This window comes from Psammomys obesus, unplaced genomic scaffold (genome assembly GCF_907164565.1).
Source record: "Psammomys obesus unplaced genomic scaffold, mPsaObe1.curated_primary_1811, whole genome shotgun sequence".
Taxonomy (NCBI): Eukaryota; Metazoa; Chordata; class Mammalia; order Rodentia; family Muridae; genus Psammomys; species Psammomys obesus.
Window position 1 is genome coordinate 1366539 of NW_026593286.1, and position 12284 is coordinate 1378822.

The 12284-nt window shown below is 45.8% G+C and overlaps 1 protein-coding gene across 1 annotated transcript in view; it reads left to right on the forward strand.

Moving 5' to 3' along the window:
- Ndufa10 (NADH:ubiquinone oxidoreductase subunit A10) overlaps positions 1-12284 on the forward strand; it is a 32723-nt gene that overhangs the window by 5464 nt on the left and 14975 nt on the right. The window contains exons 5-8 of the mRNA XM_055616846.1: positions 2841-2962; positions 5317-5396; positions 6150-6204; positions 7986-8071. Of these exons, the coding sequence (XP_055472821.1) occupies positions 2841-2962; positions 5317-5396; positions 6150-6204; positions 7986-8071 (343 nt within the window). The remainder of the gene's footprint in view (positions 1-2840; positions 2963-5316; positions 5397-6149; positions 6205-7985; positions 8072-12284) is intronic.

The window sequence follows — 12284 nt, forward strand, 5'->3', positions numbered from 1 at the left end:
CATATGTTCTCTGGTGTCCTTGTGCCTCTGCTGATAGGCAGAGCTCCACAGAGGCTGACAGGAAGGTATTCTGAGTTAAATAAGTGCTGCTGCAAACTGTGTTCTCCAAGGTAAAAGGAGGCTCACTAAGCTCCCATTGTCCTCTTCATCTTAAATAGATATCTTTCCACCTTTTGATGCTCAGGAATACCCAGGCACCCCACAGCTCTCGAAGCCATTCTCAAGAGACTCCTGATCCCTGATCCTCAGTTCAGGCCTACAGTTCACTATTTGGGGGCGGGGGAGGGGGAAGCACCTATGTAGCTAATTGTGCTGAACTCTCTAGTTCTGTTGTATGGTTTTTATGGACTTGGACTGTTTGATTTTGCCTCTATCCCTGCACAGTTGCCGGTGTCATTGCTTCCCCTCCAGCACATTGATGAGCCTATTTTAGGATTATGGCATTGGTTGGGTCACTGGCAGATGACAAAGGAGAAAGCGTAAAAGGCTGTTAGTTAGAGCAGCCTGGCCTAGGCAACCCCAGGAGGTTGGTGTATCTGTTAAGAGACTGGGCAGTGCTGAGCTTGCCCTGGGTCAGTTTGAGTGTCAGGTTCTTACCTGTGTGCTTGATGGCTATACCAGGAAACTGAAATCTGAAGGTCAGTGTGAATGTAGCTGACCAGAGAAACTGAGGCAAGCAAAGGGATGATTGTAATCTGAGGCTCTGCTGTATCCTGGTGACTTGAAGCCACCCACCCTTGTCTGTAGAGCAGAAAGAGTGGGCAGAAACACTTTGCTTCTGCCTGAGGGTCAGCCTGCCATCTACAGGCCAGGCAGCAGTTGGGGTTGGCTAGCAGGTTTTTCTGGGAGCTATTGTGAACACAGTTCTGTTGGATGCTAAAGGCTTTGGTATCCTACAGACAGGGCATTAACTCGGCAGACGTGATGAGTGGCAGAGGCAGCGTCCCTGAGCACCACTCAGCTTGGATCCAGCGCACTGTGGAAGGAGCACGCCTGTGATGGGGCTGATGTGTGAGGGGGTGGGAGCCATTGTCAGGGACAGCTCCTGTGTGAATCACCTTCAGGAATCACCCACTGAGTGCAGAAGGGAGTGAGGATGGGTGCATTGTGTGCACTAGGCTAGGGGTGCTGTTGCAGAACAGAAGGAGGGCTGGAGCCTGGCCAGTAGTGGGTTGGAGTGCCAGGTGGCATGCGCAAGCAAGGACTGGCACTTTATTAAGATGGGATATCTTCTGAAAGTCCTGAGGGACTGCTGAGCATTTTAAGTGTAAGAAGGAACATTCGGTAGTTAGGTTGTCACAGGAATGTCTGGAGAGAACAGATATGGTAAGGGGAGGTGGTCATTTGGGAGGAAGTGGGGAAGAAACAGGTTGGCCTAGGTTGGAGGATACACTGGCAGCAGGGGTTATCTACTGAGGAGGCTAACGCTGACAAGGAGGGGACAGTGGTCACTCAGAAGCACAGCAGGAAAGTGGTGTAAGACCCGTTTCTAGAAGGAGGAGGAGTCAGTAGGCTGTAAAGTGGGCATCTTGGATGTGGGATTCTTTGAGATGGCTCAGGTTACACCTACAGGCAGATTCATGCTGCTAAGGCCTGAGGAATAGATGCCAACAGGTGTAGTTTGGTGTCAGCACTGACATTGGGGCTGTTTTGATGTGGTGATGCCCATGAGTGGTAACAGTGGCGACCAGGTCCTGGGTACAATAACTGAGGAGGCAGAAACCCCAAAGGGTAAAGCTGCATGGCTACATGTGTCCAGGGGTAGCTGGGGGTGGGAAGGGGTTGACCAGGCCACATGTGCTGTTGTAACAGGTGACCATTGGATTCCATCTGTGTAAGGTTGCTGACTATACCAGGATAGGGAAGAGTGCATTAGCTAAAGTCAGTGAGGGAAATGCCTAAGGAATGGGATGCTGACACAAAGAAGTGGGCAGTGAAGATGCAACAAGGTAATACATTATTCGGGCAGAGGGCAAGGCTGCTCTATTGCAGTCTAGCAAGCAGGGCGAGGCTTAGCTTTCTTCTTGGACTTAGCGGTATGTTCGGGGCAGTCTGTGCAGGTGCCCTAGGCCCATGGGCCTGTCTCCTCCATCATACTTTCCATATTGAGCTTGGTCCTTCTTGGTCTTGGACACAGACCAGTCCAAAGATGGCCTTCAACATAATGACCACGAGGGTCACTGGCATGTTGTTCTGAAGTGTCTTTCCATGGGCCTTAGTGTGAACACCCACTTGTCACTTCTGGATGATTTACCATGGAAACAGTGCTTTCTCAACACCGCACAGAGGTGTCCCAGTGTGGGCATTCCACTGTAAACCTCCTGCATTCTCCCTGTTGGGGGCTAGTGGATAGGGTGTGCATGATGATGCTGGGTTGTAGGTGTTTGTGTGTTTTTTAATGACTGGAGTCTCTGGTCATCAGGACTGTGGTCTGTGTGCTGTGTGCTGAGGATGAGATGCCTGCAGCAGGCAGTGCTTCCGGTTTATTTTTGGTGTGAGTCTGATTAGGTAGAGGGTTATGTGTAGTCCATCAAAGTCTCTGACATATTCTCAGCCCAGGTAAGTATAGCGTATGTTCTATTACTTGAGAAATACTTTGAACTCTATAGAGCAGACTCTTAATTGTGTATCATAAAGAAATAGATAGACAGTGGGTTATCATTCATCCCAGCTCAAGAAACACATGAGAACACTGCTGTGCCTCCAACTTCCCCAGGAAGTGAGCTAGACATACACAGGGTCTGTCCTGTGGGTGGTGGTTAGGGTCATAGTTTAAATCCCCATGTGCCAGAAGAAGCCTTTAGCTCTGTAGACTCTGATGGCCACGGGCTCTGTTGTAGGTGTGGACCACTACAATGAAATTAAGCGGCTCACTCTCCCAGAGTACCTGCCACCCCATGCAGCCATCTATATTGATGTGCCTGTGCCGGAGATACAGAGACGGATCCAGAAGAAAGGAGATGTAAGTCATGACCCATGGGAGTCAGGTGTTCTTGTGATCAGCATGTGACAGGGCTAGTTCCCATGTGCAGGAGGTCTCAACCAAGACTGCACATCTGACCCTGAGCCAGTCTTGTGGGGAGGCAGAGAGAGAATCTTGTCTGCCCTGCATGGCCCTTTTCTCTTCTCTGAAGGTCTCATGTCCTGTTGTCCAGGTAATGAAAGTGATTTGGATATCCTTTCAATAGCCATAAATGGAACCTCCCCCTCCTTCCCATGTACTGGTTCTATAGAGAGCCATGTTCTCCCACACATACAGCTGCCCTTTTGGTCAACATTCGGATGGCTCCCAGATTGATTAGTAAATGCTGGTCATGGGGGAGACATGGCCTTTGCCTGATGTGTTGGAGATGTAGGTTGCTGTAGTGAGCCTGAAGTGACCATCCTCGGTGCTGTGTCCTCACAGGTGCTCCAGGAGCATCTTTCCTAATGCAGGCCTCGGGTATCTTTAAGATGTTACTTATTACTATTACTCTATGTAAGCTGGGAAGGGGTGCCTGTATCACAGTACCTGTGGAAGTCAGGACCACGTTGTGACGTTCTCTCCTTCCCATTGTATCTGGTCCCAGACATTGATCTGGGTGTGGAGGCTATATGGCAAGCACCTTAACCCACTGAGCCATCTTGCTTACCCTCCAGATGGACCAGCTCTTCCCTTCCCCTGACAAGGACAAGTAAACCATTTTGTTTGTGCCTGTCTGTGCCTCAGGCTACATAAGAGTTCACCCTAAGTGGGATGAATAAATCAGGACTTACCATCAAATTACAGAGGGAACTGCAAATACTTAATTTTGCCAGTAAAATAATTTTCAGCACAATTGTTTATGACATTAGTCACTGAGAAAACCCAAGTCATATATTCCATGCTCTAGAAAACAGTTTTGTTATGCTAAGTAACAGTACTTCAAATAATTGCGAGTCCAAATTTGAGCTGTCAGCTGTGTTTTTTCTAAGTCAAGTCTTGGTCTCACAATCACTTTATAAAGATGACCTCTTCTATGGGAGAGACTTGTGCTCTTGCTGCTCTGTCAGTGCAGCCTGCTTCCAAGCTATGGCCTCGTTAACAGCCGTGGGCATCTCAGACTCATTCAGCAAAGTTACTGATAACTCCCTGTTTTATCCAGTGTCTGTGGGTGGGGTGTGCAGTGGGTGTTTTGTGTTGGGTGTGTACGTTTCTGGGGATCTTCTAGGATCCCTCTGCATGTGATCTTGCTTCACTTTGGCTATGGCTAGTGGTGGAGTCATTCCCTGTCCCCCAACAGTGCTTTTGTGGCCCCTCAACTGTTCATACTAAGTGCTACATCTGTCACACAGAAGTGCCTGGGGTGCCTGCTTGGCACTTGTGCTGCAACAGATTCTCCAGGGAAGTCAGCCCCTTCACCTTCGTAGACAGAGTGCAATGGATAGTCACATTTTCCTGTCTGCTCTAAGTGCTAGGGCCACAGGCACTTTTCTGAGTAACATTAGTGAGATATGATTTATACTTGATCACATGCACCCAGCTGAAATTTACAACTAATATTTAGCAAACTTAGCAAATTATGGCAGTTTCTACCACAGTCCAGTTTTAGAATATTTTCTTTATTTTGTAAGTTAAAACAGAGGCTTCTCCTCTTCCCTTCCACAAGTATTTCCTGAGCAGCTCTGTACTAGGTTACAGGGGCTAGGACTACACTAACTGGGCAGGGGAGTTACCCACCCTCTTCCCACCCATCCCCTACCCCCACCCCAGCAGCTCACATTCTAGGAGCAGAGCCCTGCAGTGAGCAAGGAAACAAAAACCCGAAGAAGATGAACCAGGGTGAAAGAATGAATATTAGCTTCGGCTAAACTGTCAAGAAGTTTTAAATACTGAAACTTGCTACTCTTATAAATTTTAAAATGTTCTAAAATTGTCTTTAGATGACAAGGGAAGTGAGAGAGTGAAAGAATAAGTGGGGGTGAAAAAGAAGGGAAAAAGCAGAGGTATAGAGGGTCTGCAAAAGCGGAAAGCTGAGTCAGATGGGAAAGGGTGGGCCTCTCAGTCTCTGTGATCCTTCATTGCCTTCACTTCATGTGAGGAACGACTGAAAGACAGGTGTGGTTTACAGAGCAGGCCTTTTTCCTGACCCTGCTCTGTGTAGAGGAAGGTCATGACATGGGTTCCTCTGTAGTCGGAAATAATTCTCACTGCTTGTGAGCCCCCTCCCTGTCTTCTGGAGCCCTTGCAGCTCGAACCTCAGAAAAAAAGTGCTTCCAGTTGTAGTCACGCCTTAACATATGTACAGTAAGAAGCTGAGTCTGAATGCCTCTCGGGCTGTTTTCTCTCCTGTTTAGCCACATGAAATGAAGGTCACATCTGCCTATCTCCAGGATATCGAGGATGCCTACAAGAAAACCTTCCTCCCAAAGATGAGGTAAACCCAGCACAGCACTCTCATGTAAGACTCGACTACCTGGCAAAGACTGGGCTGACAGCCTTGAATGCTTTCTGTCCCATTAACTGCCTCCCTTCGCTGCAGAGCCAACAGGGCCTTTTTACTTTAGGTTTTGTGAATTTGTTTGGGTGAGGTTTTTTAAATGCTTTTCCCCCCGCCTGTTATATCCTTAAATTTCTTGATGCTAAAAATAGACATATGCTCAAGTCCATGTCAAATTTTAGCATTAGAGGTTTGTGTATTCTTGTTCAGATAGCAGCTAGATTTCTAGAAAAATTGCTTGAAACATTCAGCATACCCGTGGAGGAAATCCACGAATACACAGCGCAGAGGTCCTTTTAGTTGGCGTCCTTCAGCAGTGTCAGGGATAGCAGCACCAGGCTGGTCTTCTTGTAGCTATGTTGAAGCATGAGGAGAGTGTGCTTTCTTCACTCCACACGGTTCCCAGGTCCTTGTGTATTGTGTGTGAGGGAAGGCTTAGACTGATACTGAAAATTTTAATTTTTAATTTAGTTGCTTAAATTCTTGAAGTAATTAAAATTGTGACTACAAACAAAGTGAGTGATTTTTGCCTCCTGCAGACGTGCTGTGTCGGCCTGAAAACCAGGATACCCCGGTCACAGACTGTGGGGGCATGCTTGTGTTTGAGCAGGGGTCTCTAGTGGCTACTGGGCATTTGCACAGACCTTCTAACTGGAAGTGCTGACCTGCGCCTCTTGTTCTATCTTGCAGTGAGATCTGTGAGGTTTTGGTATACAGTGACTGGGAAGCTGAAGACTCAACCAAGGTGGGTGATGCTAGCCAGTGTCAGATGCTCTTAAGCTAGATGCACAGGGTTCCCCAGACCACATGACTAACGTGATTTCTGCTAGTTATAGGAGCATTGGGAAGAATCCACTTGAACCACCTTCCTAGTCACCCTCACTGTGCTATGACGTTTTTGACTTAAAAAAAAACAACAACAAAAAAAAATCTTTGTTTGTATGATCTTAAAATCATAGATGGCAAAGATACAGAATGCTGTGGGCATGTATCACAAAACATGACAGAACCTTGCGTTAGTTCAGAGGAAACTTAGTCATTTAGAGAGAACTGTTTTTTGTTGTTGTTATTTTTTGTTTGTTTTTGTTTTTTTTTTTAAGTTTGTATTTTGTGAAATTCCATTTAGTCTTAATGGAGTTTTCAGGGGACTTAATGAGTAACAACCAAGAGAATTCTGAAAAGGAGTAATTCAGGACATCTGTTCTCCCAAGCACATGCATGAAAAGGAAGCACTGTGTCAAGAAGTAGCAGATCACCCAGTTACTGTGAGTGTGTTTTGTTCACCAGACTCCAGAAACAGCACAGACAGTCTTATTTTAGCAAAGAGTTTCTTAAAGATAATAATAATAATGTGAAATCAGAGGGAAAGGTCATTTCTTAAGTGCTATTAAGGTAAATATCCATTTGGTGAAAAAAAGAAAAGAAACAGAAAGAAACAGAAGTTCAAGGCCAGCCTGAGCTATATAGTGAATTCAAGACCAGCCTGGGATGCATAATGAGACCCTGTTAATATCAACAAAAACTAACAGTAGCCCTCCCACAGGAGTTCTGCTTATTCATTGTATCTAAAGTGTCAGTTACCAGCAAACAGGCCTGGCACAGTGAGGCATGTTTGTAATACCAGCACTTGGGAAGCAGAGGTCTACATAGTGAATTCTAGACTAGCGGGGCTACCTAGCAAGATCCTATTTTACAAAGAAATGAAGGTCAGGAAGGGGTTAGTAAACAATAATAACCATAGAAATTCAAGACTTAAGTGTCAGCTCAGGCTCCTCTGACCTGCAGAAGGATCCTGCAGAGCAGGTGGCTGTGAGCAGCCTGCGTGCTTGGTTCCTCTCTGTACAGAGGGGCAAGGGGAGGGGACCTGGTGAGCTCTCCACTAGGAAACAGCATTCTGCTTTCAGAGGAGCCTGTGTTCCAGTGTGGCTCTGCTGCTTTCTGCTTTAAGCATGCTTTTGAGTTCCTGGCTTGTCCTACTTGGACTGAAAGGCCAGTTTCATTATCTTCCTGGACCATTGCCAACTTGTTCACATTCAGTTTCTTTTATATCTTTTGATTGGTGATTAGACTTATATTTAGATGGTATATATCTTAAAATAATAAACCTCGGACCTTTGAGTAAGGTTCGAGCTGGGTGTGTTTTGGAAGAGCATTGAGCGTGAGAAGATTGCCTCTCTGAAGGGCAGGACTGGAGGCCTGGGCTCTCCAGGACTATGTTGGTGTTCAGTTCCTCTGCTTCTCTGTGTGACTGGCTTTCCTTGCAGAAAGAACTCATTTGTGAAGATAAGGGTAGTCTGTCCTTAATGTGGCTTTCTATCTAGTCTTACTTTTCTTCCAGTCTTCAGGGCAGTTCCTGTCGCCTTGGTACTTTGGAGTGTTGATGAGGCTTGATCATGCTGAGCATCACTCAGGCCCCACCATTTTGTTCTTCTTGTCTTTTATGTTACAATTCTGCCAAGAGTTTGCAACTTGCAATGTTCCCTCATTCACAATTCTAAACAGGGGGTTCTGCTTCTATTGTTTTAGGTGGTAGAGGACATTGAATACCTTAACTACGACAAGGGGCCTTGGCTTCAACAGGACGATCGTACCTTTCACTACCTGCGGATGCTGTGAGTCACTGGGGGCCTGTTGGGGCAGAAACAAACTGCTCTGTGGTGTACTCTACGGGGGTCTGCTGCATGCGGTAGAAGTATGCAAATGTTAAATAATTTAGTTGTCAACTGCACCAGCCAGTACTGGGGTATTTACCCTTTTCCTTTCTGAGCAACTCTTGAATTCTCTGAACTCGGTACTTAGTTGTTTGCCTTGATTAATTCCACCATTATTTTGCTTCTTTCCTGTACCGGACTTCGTTCTACTTTGAAAAACTTTAGGATCAAATAAAATTTCTGCTCTCAGCAGAGACACATTTTAATGGGAGATGCACACAAACAAGGGCATGGAACTCTTGAGCTTTCAAGGCCACTCCCAATTCTAACTCCTGGTAAGCTTCAGACAGAGGGCTAAGTCCCACTTCCCTTAGTCTTCATCATGCAAAGGCCTACACACCTTGGTTATTCCGCCCCTGTCGCTCACCTTCCAGGACTTGTGCATCCTTCTCTCCTGTTAAGAACACTGGGAGCCCTTTCCTGCCACATTCACAGCAAAGCACACGCTACTACAGCAATAATAACCTCAGGGAACTTTCCAGCGAACTGCAACACTATAGAGAACCTTAAGTTTCTGAGATACCAGAGGCTCCCTGAGTTAGGCTCTCTGTCATAACAAAGCCCTGGTTCTCTCACTTTCTCTCTAGTCCTGCTTTTCCTGCAGCCTGCACATCAGATAAGGAATATCCTTAATTTTGCTCAGGTAAAATCGTTTCAGAATTTTGTTGAGGTTCCCTTGTCTCACATACAGTTCAGGAGTGTGTTCTTTGGTGTGGTCTCTGGGGTCCCCCCTGCCATCCTACTGCAGTGTGATCTGCAGAATTCTGCCTATCTCCTTCTCTGCTCTCTTCAGGGGTCTTACATGCTCCATTGAGCAGTGTGGGTTCCGTTCTGGGACAGACAGGGAGTGCTGAACCTGTCCTGTGGTAACCTTGGTCGCCTGGTCGTCTGTGTCCTCTGTTGGACTGTCAGTTCTGAAAGAGGGGTAAAGCTCAAGCAGTGACCACTCTCCTGGAACTCCATTGAGTCCTGTTTATTTTTGCCTTGTGTTTTGATTCTTGTTGTTAAGTACATCTTCTAATTAGATAATGCTGTCTGTATGTACCTGATATTTTTCCTTTGTTCTGAAATTTGCTCTGACTGAAGATACTTTTGCTCTCAGTTAGCATAGTCATGATATCTTTTTGTCTATTCTTTTATTTTTAAATTTTCTCAGCTTTAAATCACTTTCTTACACAGCAAATAGTTAGGTTTTGTTTTTTCATGTTGTCTGACAGTTGTGTCTTCTGTGTTTAGATCTTTGAACATTCAAGTCAGCAGTGATACTGGAATTCACTTCTCCATGGTTTGTGTTTTTACTTGTTACATTGTTTTCTCCTCATCCCTGAATTTAACTGATCATTTAGTGAAACTCTACCTTTGGATTAGCATTTCATATTTTAGGAAAAAGCCCACATTTTCTGTTGCTGTCATTCCCAGCTCGTCTGTGTCCACTGCTGTCCTACAGGAGGGCAGGTGGCTGACAGCAGGGTGTGCCCTCTGTCTCTTACTGCATTGCTGGCATCATTCCACTCTCCTGCAAGCTGTAATTGTATATTGTAACTGTCATCTAAGAAATGTGCAGTTACCCTACTTTAGCCACACATCAGCGAAGTTGTTGTTGTTGTTTTTCTTTCTTTCTTTTTTTTTGACTACGGAGTATGTGAAGACTTTCCCTCCTTGTTATTCTTTAAGCATTGTGTGTGACAGCTGTGTCCGTAGTGGGGAGTGCTGAAAGTGTGTGGCAGGAAACATGGAGGTTGTGTGACAGCACTGTGCTTCTCTGTCCTCAGAGTTTGCTTTCCACAGAGTCCCCGGAGATACACCTGTCAGTCACACATCTGGGCATTTCTCCTCCCAAGGAAAATAGACAGCCATGTGCACTGCCCATACTTGTGCTCACTGTGAAGATTTTTCTTCAGTGTCCTTCAGGGTTCTCCAGGAGGTGGTATGTGCTTCGAATCAGCATTCACTATATGGTACTGCTTCTCCTATAGCCAGTCTAAGTACCAGCGGGTGGAAGTAGGAATGGTTCCATTCAGTGTCACTCCTAGTATCCCAGCAGGAACTTGTTTTGCATCCTGACCCTATGGTCTTATGTCCTGCTGTCCTAGAAGCTTGGGTACTATAAGGTGGGCTGTTGCTCTGAGGGACTTGACTGTGTTCTGTTTGCTTTATTTTGAGGAACATGGAAGGTTTTGATGCTGTGGACTAGTAAGGCAACTGAATTTTGTAAGCAGGACTTAACGGACTGTTCAATAGGAATTTGGAAGTCGATAGCACTGAGGCTAATACAGACAATAGATGGCTCGTGGGGTTCAGAGGAAGTAGAGATTTTACCAAGAACCAGACTGTCGCATCTTAGCGAAGAATCTGGCTGCCCTCTGCCTTGTCCTGAACTCGTGCCTGACATTAAGTAATCTCTCTGGCAGAGGAAATTTCAAGACTATATAACATTGACTCTGTGATACGGTTATTATTGATACCCATATATAGTTCTGCCTTGAAAAAGAGTAAGTGGGACAGAAAGAAATAGAACATACATAATTTGGAGAAGAAAACACTATGAAGTTTAATGTTTACAGCAAGGTAGCTCTTCCAAGAGAGGCTTTAATTGTTTAAAGAGATTTGCATAGTTAAAGGAGAGCCCACCTGGTCTTCATTGGAGGAATGAGATGCTCAGAAGACGACCCCCACCCAGCTGAGTTTCCACCGTATGAGGAAGGGTGAGTGCTTTCTCCTCTAGAAAGCTTCAATATATCAGTGTGGCCAAAGGCCAAAAGGGATCATCCCAAGCTGGCACCTGAACTTGGCAGTGTTATCTAAATGGTATTGGCTCTATAGGCGTGAACTATGCAAGAACTGAGGGGTAGGAATTCTTCTTCCATGGCTCCAGGGTACTGTGAGTGCAGGCAGTGTGTGGCGGGAGAGGCCCTGCATGAAGGCTGTCCCTAAGAGCGGGGGAGGCCATCGAAGATTATTGCATGAAGCTGGAAGAGTAAGCTTGCTTTGCAGTGGAGACCCCGAATGCTGGAGATACCAGAGCCATTGAATGTCTGTCAGAAAGAGCTACATGCAAGAAATAGAACCAGCCCAAGAGATATATGTCTATTGGAGGCAGCAAAGCTAGAAGGGCAGAGACATTTAAGCCCTTGAAAACTAAAGTTCTAGACGTCTGACATGGAGTTACAGGATCTGGAGTTTGCTCAGCTAGGTTTCGGCCGAATATTGCTTTGGTCAGTACTTTCTCATATGCCTCCATTCCTCCCTTTTGGAATGGAAATGTGTATTCTGTGCCATTGTGTTTTGTGAGGATGTGATTTGCTTGTTGATTTTACAAGTCACAGTCAAAAAATTGTCCCAAGTATCAGAAGAGACTATAATTTTGAAAAGTGTTCAAGTTAAAACTGAAAGACTACAGGGACTTTCAAAGTAGCTAAATGTATTCTGCATTTGATGTGACTGGGAGCCTGGGGCCAGGGAGTAGAGTGTGATTTGAATGAGAAATATCTCAGTAGATTCTAAGTATTTGAACCCTTAGTGCCCAGTTGGTGGTGCTGTTTGGTGCTGAACCTTCAGGAGATCTGGAGGAAGTACCCCACTAAGATAAGGCTTTTAGGGTTCAGCGCTTCCCAGTTTGCTCTCTGCTACTTGTTTGTGGTTGAAGGTGTGATCTGTCGGCTCCGTGCTCCAGCTGACTTCTGCTATGCCTCCCCACCATCATGGGCTCTCCCTCTGTAACTGTAAGCCCAAATAACCTCTTTTCTTAAGTTGTTTTCAGTCATGCTGTTTTTATTACAGTGTCAGAAAAGTGGCTAAAGCGCCCCCCTTTTTAAAACATTGCTGTCTGTACCGTGTATGTGTGCTGTGCGCTGTGTACGTGTATGTTGTCTGTGCCGTCAGGTGTGCTGCGCACTGTGTACTTGGATGTGAGTGAGTTTACCTTCGTGACATCCACTTTCTGTTTCTAACTTTGCTTGACAAGCTCTCGTCACTGTGTCACCTCTGACCTTCACTCTGAAATCCTGTTTGCTACCGTGTGACAACACCATCAGGAGGGTGTACAGCAAAGTGCTCTCTACTCCATGGAATGCCTGTTTTTCGGGTGAGGAGACCCAGCTCAAAGGCCATGTGG